The 19,334-nt window shown below is 21.1% G+C and overlaps 1 protein-coding gene across 2 annotated transcripts in view; it reads right to left on the bottom strand.

Moving 5' to 3' along the window:
* Positions 1-1,457: 1,457 nt before the first annotated feature.
* Positions 1,458-19,334, bottom strand: part of LOC122511791 (protein bark beetle) — a 76,141-nt gene continuing 58,264 nt past the window's right edge. The window contains exons 8-17 of one of the 2 annotated variants that reach the window (XM_043627276.1): positions 17,157-17,555; positions 16,252-16,529; positions 13,427-14,248; positions 10,718-10,843; positions 9,229-9,487; positions 8,712-8,913; positions 6,798-7,045; positions 6,279-6,323; positions 5,752-5,928; positions 1,458-2,587 (exon numbers count right to left, since the gene is read on the bottom strand). In XM_043627276.1, the coding sequence (XP_043483211.1) occupies positions 2,018-2,587; positions 5,752-5,928; positions 6,279-6,323; positions 6,798-7,045; positions 8,712-8,913; positions 9,229-9,487; positions 10,718-10,843; positions 13,427-14,248; positions 16,252-16,529; positions 17,157-17,555 (3,126 nt within the window). In that variant the 3' untranslated portion in view covers positions 1,458-2,017. The remainder of the gene's footprint in view (positions 2,588-5,751; positions 5,929-6,278; positions 6,324-6,797; positions 7,046-8,711; positions 8,914-9,228; positions 9,488-10,717; positions 10,844-13,426; positions 14,249-16,251; positions 16,530-17,156; positions 17,556-19,334) is intronic. The other variant, XM_043627284.1, reaches the window with a different exon arrangement.

The raw sequence follows: 19,334 nt of genomic DNA on the forward strand, positions 1-19,334 counted from the left end.
ACAATAATTATCTTTTTTATTTTCGCTTAATGGAACTGAATTTTCAAATTCTCTTGAGAATTAAGCAAAAAAACTCTCAATTTTCGTTTCAAATTTGTTTTTTTCTTTTTAAAAAATAATATTTTGAAATTTCTGCGAAAGAAAGAGTAGGAAAAAATGGAAAAGCGGAAGAAAATGAAAGTTCGAAGGAACTTTCATTCAGTTGAAGAGAAAAAATTATAATCTAATAATATAATGATTAATAAATGTTAAATTAAGTTACTGTCGATTTATTTATTTATTTAGAATTAATTTCAAATATTTAGAATAAATTTAGAATATTTAAAATAAATTTGGAATATTTAGAATGAATTTAGAATTTTTAAAATAAATTTAGAATATTTACAATAAATTTAAAATACTTACAATAATTTTGGAATATTTAGAATGAATTTAGAATTTACAATAAAAAAAAGAAACAAAATTAAATTGAAAAAATAAAAAAATACAAATGTCAATTGACAATATTTTGAAAATACTTTTGAATAGAATGAAAAAAATAGAAAAAGACTAAAAAATTGAAGAAAAAAACTAGAATTATTTCCCTTTAATTACAATATTTCTTGAAATTATTACTATTAAAAAAAATAAAAATCACATAAACTTTTTCTATCAAGAAAAACCTTTCCATCAATTTTTTTTAGCGTCTCATTAAAAATTGATTTGCTACGTAAAAAATGGATACGTAAAATTAACAAATTGCTCTTTTTTTCTACCTAAATGTTTATCGTTAATTATATAAATAAATGTTTGTTCCAAGTTTCTGTTGTTTCTCTAGTTCAGTGAAGACATTGTTCAATGTAAAAGAGTTTGTTGTGTGTTAAGTTTTTTGTTTCTCTTGTATTTCTTCTTATTTACGAATCTCGCGCTTTAATTGAGATATCGACGTTGCTTTGTGTTCGTTCGTTTTATAAATTTTTCAATAATTAATTTCATTTGCGTAAACTTTTTATACGCGAATTAAACAATTTGATTTTTTTTAAATATCCACAGTAGCATTCATTTCTCAGCTGTGTCCTTTCTTTTTTTCTTATTTATATTTTCTTCATTTTTTTTTTCTTTTTGTGGAGTGCTTTTCTTTTTATTTTTCAATATGAAAAATAAATATTTGTATTACTTTATTTCGAATTTTAATTTTCAATTATAAATTGAAATTTTTCAATCAAAATTTAAATACAAGACGCTAATCAATTAATTAAGAAAATCTCGATAGATAAGTTTAATGATTTTTGTTTCAATCTATTTTTTAAATTTTGAATTATTTTTTTACAATTTTTACTATTTTAATGAAACTTTAATCTTAATTAGGTTTTTAATTTTAATTTTCAAAGAATTGAAATGATTTTAAATCTAAAAATATAAAGTACTGACTTCTTAATGTTCATTTTTATTTTAATCAACTTTTTTAATTTTAATTAATTTTCCAAAACTTGTTTTTAAATTTAAAAATACAAAATACTAGTTTTTAATTTTAATAAACTTACGAAAATTTAAATTTGTTCTGTAATCTAAAAATAAAAAATACTGACACTATTTTATTTATCTTGCTTATTGACTATTTCCATTTTTTCATCTCTTTGAATTCTAATTTTTAAAAATAAATATTCCATTTATACAATTTTTTTGAAAAATTGTCTTTCTTTGACTCTGATTTGTTTTAAGATTTTCAAATCTTTCAAATCAAAAGCAAAGTCAAAAATAAATATTTAAATAGTAATAAATAATCAAATTTTTAAACATTAATAAACTTGGAGTTATATAAAATTTTGAATAAATATAAAATTTTTAATTAAATATCAATTTTGAAAAAATGAATTTTTTGAAAATTTTGAAAAATGTTTAAAGCTGTCTCTCTCGAGTTCTCAGTGAATTTTTCAACAAAAGAAGAAAAATTCCATCATCGAGTGCTAAGAAGAACTCGCAAGAATTGAATAAAATTTGTACAAAAAAAAGATGAAGAAGTAAATTATTTTTTCTACTACATCGCAGTTTCAAGTGGTTGACTTTTACTTCTTGCCTGCGAGGAAAGTTGTGTGAGCTCAGTGGGCTCGTTTGGTAAAAATGTATCGAAATTTGTCTCGAGTAAAACTTCACTCTTCGAGCGAAGTGGCTTCTCCTCGTTATTATCGAGATTCGTCTCGAGGAGAACTTCGCTCCTTGGACGATCCTCGTAATAATAGGGATGCGGAAGTGGCGGACTAAAATATTCCGGCACTGGTTCCGAACTTGGAGTTAATGGACTTCTATCGTATGCATTATAATCGACAGGAGTGAAGCTTTGTCCCGTCTCAATATCACGTTTAAGTTCTGTTATCGAATCAGTCATTGCGAGACTAGAATTTAATGGGAGTGTGGAAGCATTGTTTAAATAGGCCGAATCATTTATTATTGGATTCGGAACAACGTCGTCTGGCGCCACTACGCTATTTACCTCCGATGGCCAATTGCTGTTATTCCTCGATGTGAATGTCGAATGATTTCTGAAACCTTCGTTTCGATAGGCTAAATCGAAGACTGGATTGTCACCGGGTCCAGGATATTTTACTCCCTGTAAGAGAAAAATTTAATATTAATTACATTATTTTTTCTTTTATACAAAATTCATTAATACTATCAACTTATTTATTAAATATTATCAAATTAGTAAATTTTACGCGCGAAACGCGGTTTTCGATTTTTTATTATTCCTTTGCAATTTACAAAATTATTTATTTTCAAAGATCAACTTCAATCTTTCAATATTTTCAGATTCAAAATTTTAAAAAAATTCACTAATGCCTTAAAACTAATTAACTATTACTTATTATTTTCTAAAATTTAAATAAAATTCTTCGCAAGAATTCAATTATTTCCTTTTTAAATAATAATAAAATTCTTCAAATGAAATAAATTATTTTCAATACAATTTTTGTAAAATTTCTTGAAAAGATTCAATTATTTTTAAAAATTTTAATGAAATTCTTCGGAAAAATTCAATTTTTTTCAAAAGCTTTGATAAAATTGTTTATTCTAACAATTCAATTATTTTTAATATAATTATCGTAAAATTCCTCGAAGAAATTTAATTGATTTAAAAATAATTTCAATTATTTTCAACAAATTTTATAAAATTCTTCGAATGAAATAAATTATTTTCAATACAATTTTTGTAAAATTTCTTAAAAAGATTCAATTATTTTTAAAAATTTTAATGAAATTCTTCGAAAAAATTCAATTATTTTTAAACTTTTTGATAAAAATTATTTATAGAACTTGAATTATTTTCAAATTTTATTTTCGTAAAATTCTTCAAAGGAAATTATTTCCGAGATGTTTTAGAAAATTCTTCCAAATAATTCAATTTTCAAAAATGTTAGTAATATTGTTAAAAATTTAATTATTTAAATAAATAATAATGTTCTTCGTATGAATTCAATTAGTTTGAAAAAATTTTATAAAATTCTTTGAATGAAGTGAATTATTTTTAATGCAATATAAAATTTCTCGAAGACATTCATTTATTTTTAAAAGTTTTAATATCAGTTTTCGAAAAAATTTAATTATTGCTTCCTCATAGAGGAAGGATTGTATTAGCAAAATTTTCGATTGTGATTTTTTGACATATTTATAAATTTTTTTTTCATTATACCTCATCTTTTAGTACTTTATGTACGAATGAGCACGGATTTTAAAAATTTGTCCCGATGTGTGTGTGTGTGTGTGCATTTTTCATTTTGTAAAAAAACGTTTTTTGGCCATAACTTAAAAAAATGTTAGGGCACCTATAAATGTTTTTTTTTAGTTTTGTAGAGTTTTTTCAGACGCATCTTTTGAGCCTTCATTGAACATTTTTCGTCTATATTAGCCAAAGATATTAAAGTTTTAAAAATCTAAATTTTTCGAAAATAACACTTTTTTGAAAATTTTGTTGAAAAATATAAAAGAAACTTTAAAAGTTTCATTACCAATTTGTAAAGCATTAAAAAAGGCTTCGATTGACCTATTTTTGAACCTGATTCGGTAAAAAAATATCAAATTATTGGTATTTGAAAAATCAAAAATTGTGGAAAATATCATTTTTTCAACATTCTTGTTTATTAACTTATGTGTAATTATTAAACTATTATAACCATCTTATAGAATATATATAAAAACATATTTTTTGGACCAAGATTTAATGATTTTTAACTCTTTTATAAAAATTAATTCTTATATTTCAATTATTATTATATCTATGAGGAAGCAAAGTGTTCATGAAATGAACATTAAAATTATAAAAAAATAAAACTTGGCAGCGGTTTTTTCAATTGCTTTGATAAAATTATTTATAAAAATTCAATTATTTTCAATATAATTCGAGTAAAATTTTTTGGAGGAATTTAATTATTTCCAAAATTTTGTAGAATATTCTTCGAAATAATTTAATTTTCAAAATTCCCAAAAATATAATTACGTTCATAAATAATAAATTTCTTCATATAAATTAAATTATTTTTAAAAAATTTTATAAAATTCTTCGAAACAAGTCAATTATTTAAAAAAAATTTTATAAAATCTATAATAATAATCGTTGTATTTCGATAATCTCTTTTTGAAGCTAGCTTTTGTTTCCTAGATTTTTTAATAATTTTGCTTTTTAAATGTTTCAATTTTAAAATTAATGTATTAAGAATCATTGAATTTTATTATTTATGAAAATAAGTGAATTTTTTTAAAATTATAGTTTTTTAATAATTTTAATTAAAAATTTTCTAATTGTAGGTAATTGAATTTCATGAATAATTTCTTTCAAAAGTTTTAAAAATAATCGAGTTCGTTAATAATTATAATTAAAATTTTGATTTTATAAAACAATTTATCGAAACTTTGATAATAGTAATTGAATTCTTTAGAAAAATGTTATATCAATTTTTAAATATAAATGAATCCTTTCGAGAAATTTTATTAAAATTGTATTGAAAATAATTGAATTCCTGCGAAGAATTTTACTGTTTATAAAAATATATGAATTAATTGAATAATTTGCAAAAAATTCTCAGGCCTCTAATAATATGAGTTTTTAGGGTTTTTTCCAACTTTTCTCGATTTATTTTCAAAAAATGATTTTTTACAAGTGATTCACTAAGAGCTTTTAAAAAGCAACTTTCGGAAATTTAAAAATTAAATTAAAAATTCCTTTTTTAAAAAATATCACGAAAATTTATAGTTTTTAAATTTTTATAAAAAAAACATTGTGTATTTTTATATTCAGGAAATTGAATTCTAGAGAAAAATTTCGTAAAATTAATTAAAATAATTGATTTTGAACAACATTTTAATTAAAAATTCTAGAAAATAATTGAATTTTGGAAAAGTTACAGTTGTAATTTTTAGAGAGAATTAAGTTTTTAGAGGGTATTGAAAAGAAATTTTAGAGATTTTAATTCCTGTGAAGCAATATATAAGTATTTAAATATTTATTTTTTAAAGCTATTGAATTTTTGAATAATTGAATATTTTGAAAGCAGTGAAAAGTCCAGGTACCTACACAAATAAAAAATATAATTTTTGTGACGACACTTCCTTTTTTTGTATCTTTAATAAAATAAAGCAATTTTTCTCTGCCTTAAATTCGATCCGAGGCCTGAATTCTAGTTCTAAATTGAAATTCTCTTAATTAAATTTCGTCTTTTTATTTTAAAAACTTAATTTGAAGATAAATTTTACTTTTTTTCGAAAATAAAGTCACAATACCTTAAAGTCACTGGTACTTGGAGAATAACGCGGATTATGCGCCTCATAGACATCGTAACTGTGGTTGTCTTCCATGGAAGAATTAAGTTGCGTTTTGTCCATAGAATCTAAGCTTCCGCTGTTCATTTTCTTATAGTCGAGACTTCTCGAATTTAACGTATCATTTGACTGTTTCGTCTGAAAGAAAAACAAAAATATTAATAATTTCGAAAAAAGCATTTTAAAATCACAAAAAAAGCTTTATATTTAAAATACACAAAACCACAATAAAGAATTTTCATTTTTCACCATATAAAACGACATTTAATAAAATTTTAAATTCAATAAAAAAACAAAATTTATTAATTACATTTAGTTCTCGTTCATACGAATTATGTATAATAAATAAAGTTACATTTAGTTGTAAAGAAATTCCACAGGTTAACAAAACGAATAATAAAATAGTTAATACAAAACTGAAATGTTTATGACACAAAGCCAAAGCCGAGCAATAAAGACGTAAACATATTATTGTTACATTTCCTGACCTGAATCGGTGGTACCAGGACCACTCTTTTTTCTCGAATTGGCCGCTTGCGAAATATTCATAAATTCATTAGAATAAGAACCGAATAAAATTGTATTTCAATTAAATATTTCTTCATTTACTATTTTTACGAAAGCTCAATATTTTTTAATAATAATATGTCTATTATTCTCATTATTATTTTTATTATTGCTATTATTATTATTATTGAAAATTACAAGCATTATTCAAACTAAAAAAAAATTAAAAATTTTGAATAATTATTCCAAATTAATTAAAGCATTTAGTGAATTAAAAATTGCTGCGCTATTTCAAAAGCGTGAAATATATGAAGAAAAACTAGAATATAAAGTGCGAAAAAATTCAGTAAAAATAAAAAAGAATAAGCTTGCTTAAAAAAATTCAATTGTAAGTGAAGAAAAATTTAAAGATAAAATGTAAAAGATGTAAAAGATGTACAAAATGAACTAAAAAAATTGAATCGCTAAATAATGTTAAAATAAAATAAATAAATAATTACCGCTATTGGTTTGCGACGATAAGGAAGCTCAGAGAAACCTGAAGTTGAACCCACTGATCTTAACGAATGAAGAGACTGACGAATCGAATTTCTTCTCTCCAAACGTTCCAATTTTCGATTTTTCGACTTCGAAACCCAAAAGGCAATAACGGCTGCCAAAAGAGCGAGTGAAAAGCCCACAGCCCCCAAAACTCCAATTGCAACAATGTCCCTCCTCCAGGAAAGTGGATCAATTGAGACTCTTGGATCTAAAATAATTCAAAGGATAAATATACAGTAAAAACCGTAAGTATGAGAAAAATCTATTTTATAAAAACAATTTATGTAAGTCAAAATTTTCTTCCACGAGGCATCAAAATAAAACAAAAACAATTTTCTATTTCAAAGTACAAAGAATATGATGATAATTGTATTTTAATATTAAAAATACTTGGAGTAAATAATAAAATAAAATTAACTTCAATTATTAATTATTGTTACATTATTCTAAAATTATATTTAGAATTAGAATTTATTAGTCCTTGACAAAATTTTCAAACTAATTGAATTTTATTATTAAAATTTTCAGAAAATAATTAAATTCTTTTCAAAATTTTATTACAATTTTTTTAAATAATTAAATTCTTCTCAGAATTTTATTACAATTTTTTAAAATAATTAACTTCTTTCAAAAAATTTCTTTAATTTATTGAATAGACTCGATTTTGTTAATAATTGTAATTATAATAATTTTACTATTAAAATTTTATTTAAATTATTGATGGAAAATTAAACTCTTTTGAAGAATTTTATTTGAGTTTTTGTAAATAATTAAATTCTTTTGAAGAATTTCTTAAAGTCTTTTTTTTAAATAATGTAGTTTTTTGAATAATTTTAATTGATAATTTTGAAAATAATTGAATTAAACAAAGAATTTTTTCAACTTTTTAAAATAATCATTTCTGTTAATAATTATAATTAAATATTTGATTTTTCAAGTTTATTAAAATTCTACTGTAAAAAATTGAATTCCTGAGAAGAAATTTATTATTTATAAAACGTAATTTAATTTTTGCGATAAATTTTACTACTTATAAAAATAATTGAATTGTTCAGAAGGATTTATTAAAATTTTAGAAAATAATTGGATTCTTTCGAAAAATTTTATATAAAAATTTAAAAAAATTGAATTGTTCCGAAGGATCTATTACAATTTTAGAAAATAATTAAATTTTTTCGAAATATATTATGAAAAATTTTAAAAAAACGTAATTTTTCATGAAATTTTATTAAAATTCTATTAAAAATAATTGAACTTTTGCAAAGAATTTTACTATTTATAAAAATAATTAAATTATTTAGAAGGATTTATTAAACATTTTGAAAATAATTTAAGTTTTTCGTGAAATTTTATTGAAAATAATTGAATTTTTGCGAAGAATTATATTAAAATTTTTGGAAAATATAAACAATAATAATTAATAATGTACTTAATAATTGAATTTTTATTCACTTATTACATTTTTTATTTTAAAATATAAATTTTTAATAATTTCATAATCAAAAATTTATATTTAAAAATAAAAAATTTTGTAATATGCATAACAATAATAAACTAAATATCACGTTCCGCGCGCTAGCGCGTTAAACGCAAAATTAAATTAGCAAATTTAATAATAAAATAAAAATAAATAAATAATAAATTGAAAATAATTGAATAATGAAACGAAAATAAATAAATAGTAATCGGAAAATAAATAAATAATAAAATGATAACAAATAAGTTATAGAATGAAAATAAAAAATGAACCTTAAATAAATAAAAAATTAAAGAAAAATCAAATATAACAGAAATTAATTTTTGTTAATTTAAAATTTATAAAAATTGCTGTTTATTTTAATGACTAGATTTCTTCTTTAAAAACATAATCTTACCAATTTCACAAATAAAAGGATTCGGTTGAGCACAAATATCGACTTCAATTGTTTGATAAGTGAACATTGTGCATTGATCAACGCGTTCCAATTGTTGAACCCAAACTCGTTCTGAATAGTCAAAACGTTCTTGCTGCTTTCTCAAAAAGTTCCACAGTTCATGATAATTGCCCATAATAAAAGGCATTGATGCGTTTGCCGACTACAAGAACAAACAAAATATTAATAAATTTATCACAAATTTTATTTCCCTTTGTCTAATTTTAAAAACATTGCAAAATTCTGTAGTTAAAAAGACAAAAAACTCTTTAAAAAAAAATAAAAGAAATTTTTAATAAAAACTTAAACATTAGTGACAACAATAACTGAATTCGTAGTTTTAATTCACTTTATATTTCCGTGACGCGTCACGATAATAAATAATAAACAATAGAAAAAAAGAGAATAATAATTTTTACTGTGATTCTATTTTTTTTTCTTGATATACAAATAAATTTTCAAAATGAAGAAAACTTACTCGACAAAATTCACGAGCGCTGAAAAAGTCCATTGGTGCGCCAATATAAAAGTAACATGTGTCACCAACGATATCCCAGCCAGGTGGGCATTTTCCATTTAAGACAGTCTGATTGTTCATATGAAATGGTTGATAATCGACTTGCAATAATTCTGGAGAATCACCACGATCACGAATTCTTCCGGCGACAGCTACAGTTTCATTGTAACCCCACCAGTTGTGTCTCGCGTCCACGTGGGACCTCCACATTTCCAGTTGACTGAAAATTTTACAAATTCTTTTAATATTTTTTTTTCTTAATTATTAATATCTATCTATTTGTTAAAATAAATACAATGACAAGAAACGAAAAAATCAAAACAGACAAAACAGAGGAACATTTAAAAATTAAGCACATTTTCCTCAAGTGTATTCCACTAAATTCAAGTGTGTATGTTAATATTTTTTTTAAAACTGATTTAATTTACTTGTTTTTAAGTTTTTCAATTTAAAATTCAATTTTTAATTTGATAATAATTTTTATATTCTACTTTTCTTCGCGATATAATAAAAAATGAAAATAAAGAACTTACTCAACAAAATTGAAATAAATTATTTTCAAATCCAAATACAAAAAGCTAAAAATTGTTTGTGATTCTATTTTTTTGATGATAATAATAAATTTTTAAAGCGAAGAAAACTAACTCAACAAAATTGAAATAAAAATTATTTTCAAATTCGAATACAAAAAAACTGTTTTATTGTGACTCTATTTTTTCGATAATAATAAATTTTTAAAATGCAGAAAACTTACTCAACAAAACTGAAATAAATTATTTTCAAATTGGAATACAAAAAACTAAAAATTTTTTTGTGATTCTATTTTTTCATTAAAAATAAATTTTTAAAACGAAGAAAATAACTCAATAAAATAGAAATAAATTATTTTCAAATTCGAATATAAAAAACAAATTGTTTTAAAAATATTTTCATCTTTAGGTAGTTATAATCAAAATTAATTTTAATTCATAGTTAAAAATCTAGATTATTTTCTCTGATTCTTTAAAACAGAATGTAAATTTAATTACATAGAAGTAATTTTTCATCGTTTGGAAAAATTCAGTTTGTTTTATAATTGATTTGCGTGGTACGATTAAATATTTAATATATCACGATAGACATACAATATTATTTGTTTTGAATAAAAGCGAAAAGCAAAAATTATACATTTTTGATATACATGAATGCGTTTTGCACACGAATTAGTAGAGAAAATTCCCATACTCGTGTACTTACTTATTAACCCATTCCATGTCGACAACGCTGTTATTTTGTAAATAATGGTTCACATATGGAAATAAAATTCATTTATGTATAATTAAAAAAGTAAATTAAACAACTAGAATTTAAAAAAAAATTCCTAAGACATTGTAATTAAAAAATAGTTGAAAAAAAATTCTAAAATAGTATTTTTTCTAGAAAATTGAGTAGTAAAAGTATTGATACTCACAGCGATCGATTAATTGTCAACATTTCGTAGTCATTGTCAGGATTAAAGAAAACATTATCCACGTATTGCTGACCCGGAGTTCCCGCAACAATCGTACTCCGACCTTCTCTATCGACGGCATAATTCCTTAAAAAAAAATAAATCAATATTTTATTTTCGGTTATTAAATTCAAATTATAAAAAACTAAATTAGAAAAATTCCAAAATTCTTTGTTAAAGTTTATTTAAAATTAATTAAGTTGTTAATCAACTTAAATTAAATTAATTAACTTAAATTAATTTAATTTAAATTAATAATTAACAAATAAATAACTTAATTAAAAATTAATATTTTTTAGACACAGGCTTCGGACTCGTTAATTAATAATAAAAAGTTTTACTTTCTTTTTCCTGATTTCCAAAACGAATATTAACTACTTTCCTCATTCAGGTAATAACTTTAATTCTAAATTTTTGTTAAAATTCAATTATGTTCCAAAGTTTCAGTTAAAAAAATTTCAAATTGTAGTTATCAAATTTTTTAAAGTTATTTTCGAAAATTAAATTATCTTCAGAAAATTTTAATTATCTAAAACTTTTCAAAAACCTCATTTTTCCAGAATTTCTAATTTAAATTATTTAAAACTTCAATAATTTTGTTAAATAAATATTTAAATACCTATTGTTTAAAAATAATATAAAATGTAATCAAGACACTTTTAAAGAATCTCTTAAAAGATGTTTTCAATACAAATATAAAAATACATTATTTCTTTACAACATAGATAAAAAATAATAAATAAAATCCCAAAAAAGTAGATTTTTTTAAAAGTTTTAATTTCCTTTTTTTCTGTAAATTATTGAATTTTCAAAAATCAGGATAAAAAATTCTAAGAATTAGTTTTTCAAGAATATTTTCATGGAATTTCTCGAAAATAATTGAATTTCTTAAAAGATTTTTTAAACAATTTAAAAAAGTAATCAATTTTTCTTGAAGAATTTCAATGAAAAATATTAAAAATTATTGTTTTCTCAAAAATTTCAATAACAATTCTAAAAAATTAGATTTTAAAAACAGTTTAATGTTATTTTTTGAAAATATATCAATGGAAATATTGAAAATAATTGATTTTCAAAAAATTATAATAAAAAGAATTCATAAAGTTAGTTTTTCGAAAATAATAAAATAATTTTTGAAAAATAATTAGACTTCAAAATTATGAAAAAATTCCAAAAATAAAAATTGAAATTTATTAAAATTTTATGAATGGATTTTTTTAAAAAATATTTTTTCGAAAATTTTAAAAATTAATTAAGTTTTATTGAAGAGTTTTAATTAGAACTTTCAAAATACTTGATTTTTCTAAAATTTTAATGATAATAATTCAAAAGTAAATTTTCAAAAATCTTAATTTAATTTTCGTTGAAGAAAATTGAATTTTAATTAAAAAATTATAAACCTTTAAAATTAAATTATTTTTTACAATTTATAACTAAACTTCTTCTCTAAATCAATTATTTTTAATAACTTTCTGAAATTTCTTAAAGTATTCAATTATTTAAATACAAAATTTAATTTTTTTGTAATTTTAACTGATGATTTTTTTAAAGAAGTTATTGAAATTAGTTATTAAAAATAATTGATTTTTAAACAAATTTTCAAAAATTGATTGAAAAATTAAAAACAATTGATTATTAAAAAATTCTAATCAAAAATTCTTGAAAATAGATTTATAAAAATATTTTTAAACAATTTTGAAAGATAATAAATTGAAATATTAATAAAAAATAAAGAAAACTAAAGAAAAAATAATTAAAAAATTTTCAAATAGTTGAAATTTAGTAAAATTGTTTGAAAGTAATTCAATTTTTTTAATAAATAAAACTTTGAATAAATTGTAATTTGAAAAATCTAAAAAAGTAGATTTTAACTTATTTTTTTCAGATAATTAAATTTATAAAATTATAGATAAAATAAAGAAAATTCTAGAAATTTATTTTTAAAACTAATGTTTATGTAAATTTTCGAAAATAAGTGAATTTATGAAAAGAATTTTTCGACAATTTAAAAAAGTGAATAATTAATTCTTTTGAAGAATTTTAATTAAACATTTTCAAGAATCATATTTTTTGGAGTTTTTAAATAAAATTATTCAAAATTTCAATTATTTTACACAAATATTTAAATTCTTGTTATGTATTATTTATTTTTTCCACAAGAAATTAAAATTTTTAATAATTTAAATATTACATCTTTTGAAGCTTTAATTATTTCTGAAGATTACAACTGTAATTCTTCCAAGATTCAATTATTTTCTAGAATTTTTAAATAAAATTATTCAAAACTTTAATTTTTTAGAAAAATAATAAATTAAAATTTTTTGAAATATTTATTTCGACAAATTTTTAATTGTAAAAATTACATATTTTTCTTCATCTTTTGTGAATTTGCTCTACTTTTGCTCACATTGAAATTAGAACTTTAATAATACCTAATATTATTATCGTGAAGAAAATATTAAAATTCTAATTTCAATGTGAGTAAAACTAGAGAAAATTCTCAAAATAAGAAGAGAAAAAAGTATTTTTTAGTAGCTGAAAACTGAAGGGAAATTATTTGAATATTCAGTAAAAAATCAAATTGTAAACAATAGTAAATAGTCAGTTTTAGTTGACGAGTGCAAAGCTTGTTAAAATTAAAAATAAATTTTTTTTCAACTGAATACTCACTTATAGAATCCATTATGCGAAGTACTTTGATAGATCGGCAGTCGAACTCTCTCGAATCCGGAAATTTCCAGCAAATGCTTTCCGAGATTTCCGTGTAAATAATTTAAAGTCATATTGCTCACGACTTGTTTCAATACAACATTATTCTCAAAGGAAGCATTATTTTTCGTGAAATAATTTCTAAATATCGTCACCTCCTGATAGGGACTACTCTGTCGTCCCTCAATATAGAGCGCAGGTTTATTGTAATTTTCGGCAAATAAATTATTGTGAATCCAGCCTTTAAGTGATGTTGCCGATCCACGTGAATCGGCACGCACCAATAGGCCGCCTTGATTACGTCTCACTAAATTATTACGAAAATAGAGTGACTGCGTATTCTGTATATCGAGCCAAATTGATGCCTTGCATGTTGTAAAATTGCCGAAATGTTTTGCGCAATTATTCACAAATTGATTGCGTTCCACTGTTATTATTGCATTAACTTCACCTGCACTCGCGTATTTTAATGCGCCTTCGCGACAATTTGTCATTGACGAATAGGAAACATTGTGTTGTACGTCGCGATTAAAGCCAATCGCCGATATTGGTAGTGTGACAATTTCTGCGATGAAACCATGAACATTACTGGCACCGTTTGCAAATAGTTTTACACTTAAACTAGGACCACGTGTTCTGAATAGTGATTTCTCATGACGACCATTCACTTCCAATTCGGCGATTTTCTCCGTTGTTATATTGTAAATGTCACCGTCGTACAAGGAAATGCTGTCCGGTCGTCCCGGTTTTCCCGTCGAATTAAACAAATTAAACTGCAACAGTCTGGAGACAAAAAAATAGGAATTACTTTTCACTTTACCACAAAATTTTTTTATTCTTTTGTCTTTAATTTTGTAACAACTTTCGAAATGTAATTCTTCAAAAATACGATTAAATTTCAAAACAATTTTCAAAAGTAATAAAATTTAAATCTTACAAATACAAAACTTATTTCAATGAAAAAGACAAAACCTTTGTTTCAATTTTTTAAATTATTTTCCAGTATTCAATGCAGTATCTCAAAAAAAAACTTTGAATTACAATTTTTCAAAAGACTAATTTATTTTTTAATCACTAAATTAAATTATTCAAAACCTCAATAATAATTTTTGTTAAATAAATATTTAAAAACTTATTGTTATTTATTTTCATTGAATAAATTTATTATTTTATTATTTCTAAAAATTACAACTGCAATTTTTCAAAAGTCAATTATTTTTTAGAATTTATGAATAAAATTTTTATTTATTAATTTTTAAAGGAAAATAATAGGATTATTAAAAATTTTTTAATTAATTAATATATTTAAAGTGAGAAAATAAAATTCTGTGAAATATAAAATTTATTTTAGAAAGATTTAAGAAAATTTCCTATTTTTTCAATTTTTAAAAATTATTTTCGAGAATTACATTATTTTCAAAAAATTTTAAATAGGTACGATTTTTTAAAAACCTCATTTTTTCAGAATTTTTAAATAAAATTTTTCAAATTTCGTTAATTTTTCTATTGTTATTTATTTGTCCATCAGAATCAAAATTTAAAAAATGTTAAAAAGATTTTAATTTAAAAACCTTGTTAAATTTAATTATTTCTTACAATTTTTCTTATAACGCTTCTAATATTCAATTATTATCAAAAATATTTTTCAATATTTTAATTGAAATTCTTTTTTAACTCAATTCTTATTAGAATTCTACTACGATAATTGAATTATTAAAATACAAAACTTTTTATAAAACTTAATTATGTTCCAAATATCAAGAATTCAATTATCTTCATAAATAATAAAGTGCTTCGCAAAAAATCAATTATTTTCAATAAATTTTAGTATTTGGAAGGAATTAAATTATTTTCAATAAATTTTAATATTTGGAAAGAATTCAATTATTTTCATCACTAAAAAAAAATTTCGCAGAAATTCAATTATTTTCATCACTAAAAAAAAATTTCGAAGAAATTCAATTATTTTCAACAAAATTTTAATAAAATTCTCGACGAAATTCAATAAATTAAAAAAATTTTAATGAAATTGCATTAAAGAATTCAATTATTTTGAAGGCAATTTTAATTAAATTCCTCAAAAAGAAATAAATATTATTATAAAAAATTTTCATTAAATTCTAAGCACTTATTAAATTTTTTTATATGAAATTATAATATTTTTTAAATAAAACGTTAAAATAAAAAATCCAGTTTGTAAAAATAATTGAATTTCTCTGAACTATAAAATTTTGTCAAAAAAAATTCAATTATTTCTAGATGTTCTATTCAAATTGCATTAAAAATAATTGAATTTCGGTGAAAGTTTTATAAATTTTGTCGAGAAAATAAATTTCTTATTGAAAAGAAAAATTTTATTTTAATGAAATTTGAAGAAATATTCCTATTTTTCAATTTTTTAAAAATTATTTTCAGGGAATTCAACTATTTTCAAAAAATTTTAAATTACTATTTTTGAAAAAACTCATTTTTTCAGAATTGCTAAATAAAATTTGTCAAAGTTAATTAAATTCTTTGAAAATGATGTGTTGTAAAAATTCTATAGGAATTACATAATTTTACTAATACACTAATCACTCTATTTAGAAATTAATTGTCAAACTTTTGAGCTGTAAAACAATTTGGAATCAAAAAGCTATATAATTTTGAATTATTTTTTCTAATTTTTATTTTAATTCTAACTTTCATTTTAATTTTAAATCGAGCTTTAATATCTAATTTTAATTTTAAATTACTTGTTGAGAACATATTGTAAGATTTATATTTAAGAAAAAATAATTACATACCTAAAACCAAATGGTTTTGCTCTGTAGGCACTGCGGAAAATTTTCACACAATTCACAGGATAATTATCATACTTGTGATAAACTAAAATTCTCTCTTCAATTGTAATTTCCTTTGTTGTATCGCAAATATCCACCATGCTAAATAAATGATATGGAATATTTAGATCCTTGATTGGAGTGAACGAACTTTCTTCAGCTTCTCGTCCTTCTCCGGTTATGGACAAAATATTAATTCCATTTCCCAATACGTTATCGATCTGATTAAATAACAATTGAACCTGAAAATTTCAAACGAAGGAACATTAATAAATTTCGTTTAGGTTATAAATTTAAGTAGTTTAATTAATTATTTATTAAATTAATTAATACGAACAGTTATTATTAATAACAAATGTTACAGATCAGGAAATCAAAGAATTCAAATAAATAATTAAATTTCAAAAGGTTTTACATTAAAATTTTAAATAATTAAAATGAATTGAAAAAATTAAAAGGAATAAGAATAAGCTTTTCAATGTTTGTTTAACAAAAATTATTATTGAGGTTTTGAATAATTTACTTTAGAGATTAAAAAAAATTAGTCTTTTGAAAAATTGTAATTACAAATTTTTTCGAAGATAATTGAATTCCCGAAAATAATTTTAAAACTCGAAACAGTTCAAAGTTTTGTCAAAATTTAGTTAAAATAAGTTTTGTATTTCAAAGAATTTAATTTTACTTGTTTTCAAAGATAATTGTATTTTTGAAGAATTATATTTCGAAAAATTATATTTTTTAAAAAGTAATAAAATGTCAAAAAGAAAAGTTTTTGTAACTAACAATGGTTAGTGCGCAGCGAGTAGTTTAAAATAATAATTTATTCAAATATTTACTTATTTCTAAATAAATAGAAAACTAAAACTCACCGTATGAGTTGGAGAGATCATGTTGATACCATGATAAGCGCATTTTGTAATGCTGACATGTGTGACAACTGGCGATTTCATAATCGATTGAATGGCCGCTGATTTTTCATTGTGTAAAATTCCAGCTCCTGTTATATTGACATATTTAAGGATCGATTCAACTCTTGGCACTGTCTCGTGTGTAAGGACATCATGAATTCGATGCTCATAAAGATGATGTTCAAATTCACTATTGGCAATTCTAATACCGCCCCAATAATTTTCGGACGATTCCAAATTTCTTTTTCCACAATGAATAAAAACAAATTCACCATCCCAGGGACATTCGTACTTTTGGCCAAATAATTGTCCATTCAGTCTTATTTCACAGTCTTCCAATCTCTCCTCACTTCCTGTACACTGTAAAACAAAAATTTAATTAAAACAAATTTCCAAAAATTATGCAACAATTTATGTAAAATATACAATTACTTTTCATTTCCAATTTACTTTTAATATTTCTATTTCTTTCTACAGTTTTAATATTTGGATTTTAATTTTTTTTACTTTTCTGCAATTTTATAAGTTTGCAAAATCAACAAAAGGTGAAAAAAAAATTAATGTAAAGGGAAAATTTTATAACAGGGATCACAGTATCTTTTTTCTCTTAAAAAGAAAATAAATTATTATCGAATACTTTAATTAAATTCTATGCAATTATTAAATTTTTCCACATTCAAAATTGTGGAAGTTATAAAAATTATAAAATTCTTTTAATAGATAGTAATAAAATAAAAAAAATCCAGTTATCAAAAATTATTTTTACTTAATATGATTTTTATAAATAAAAGATTCAAATTTTCACAAAATTCCGCTATTCACAAAAGTGTTCTTTTCAGAATATGTTTCAAAAAAATTATTAAATTTTGAGAAGTTGTACCTAAAATATAAATAAATAAAAAAATGTCCCAATTGAAGAAAATAATTGAATTTCTTTGAATACTTTATAAAATTTTATCAAAAGTAATTAAATTATTTCTAGAAATTCTATTGAAAATGCATTTTAAAAATAATTAAATTATTTTGCAAAATCATATTTAATTTCTTTAAAATAATTTAATTACTGTGAATGTTTTATAAAATTTTGTTTTAAAAAAATTGAATTTTGTCGAGAAATGTTATTAAAATTATATAGAAAATAATTGAATTCTAACCAAAAATTTTATTTAACTTTTTAAAAATAATTGAATTTGAATATTTTATTAATTTTTTTTTTTATAAATAATTGAATTCTGTCAGGAAATTTTATTAGAATTTTTTTGAAAATAATAGAAATCTTAGGTGAAAGTTTATAGAAGTTTTTTATAATAGTTTTGATTTTTATTTCTTTTTAAAACAGCTTTAAGTTATTTTGTGAATAATTTTATAAAATGATTTCAGAATAATTGAATTCTATAGAAAAATTAACAAAATTTTTTTGAAATAAGGTAATTAAATTTCTGTGAATATTTATTTTATTAAATTTTGTAAAAAATAATTGAATTATTTCTACATAGAAATTCTATTGAAAATGCATTAAAAATAATTAAATTATTTAGAAAAATTCAATTCAATTTCTTTAAAATAATTGGATTTATATGAATGTTTTATAAAATTTTGTTAAAAAAATTTAATTTTGTCGAGAAATGCTTTGAAAAATCTAATCTAATTTCTTTAAAATAATTGAATTTCTGTGAATGTTTCATAAAATTTTGTTTAAAAAATTTAATTTTGTCGAGAAATGTTATTGAAAAATTGAAAATAATTATTGACTTCTAACCACAAATTTTATTAAACTTTTTGAAAATAATTGAATTTAAATATTTTTAAATTTTTGTTATAAATAATTGAAACTAATTGAATTTCTGTCAGTATTTTATTAATTTTTTTATGAATAATTGAATTCTGTCTGGAAATTTTATAAAAAATTTTTTTAAAATAAGTGAAATCCTAGGTGAAATTTCATAAAACTTTTTAAAAACAGTTTTGATTAATATTATTTTTTAAAATAGATTTCATCTTTTGCAAATAATTTTATAAAATTATTTGAGAATAATTGAATTCTTTTAGAAATTTTATTGAAATTGTATTGAAAATAATTTAATTCTACATAGACAAATTAAAAAAAAATTTTTTTGAAAATATTTGAATTTCTGTGAA

Source organism: Leptopilina heterotoma, unplaced genomic scaffold (assembly GCF_015476425.1).
Source record: "Leptopilina heterotoma isolate Lh14 unplaced genomic scaffold, ASM1547642v1 Lhet_121, whole genome shotgun sequence".
Lineage (NCBI taxonomy): Eukaryota > Metazoa > Arthropoda > Insecta > Hymenoptera > Figitidae > Leptopilina > Leptopilina heterotoma.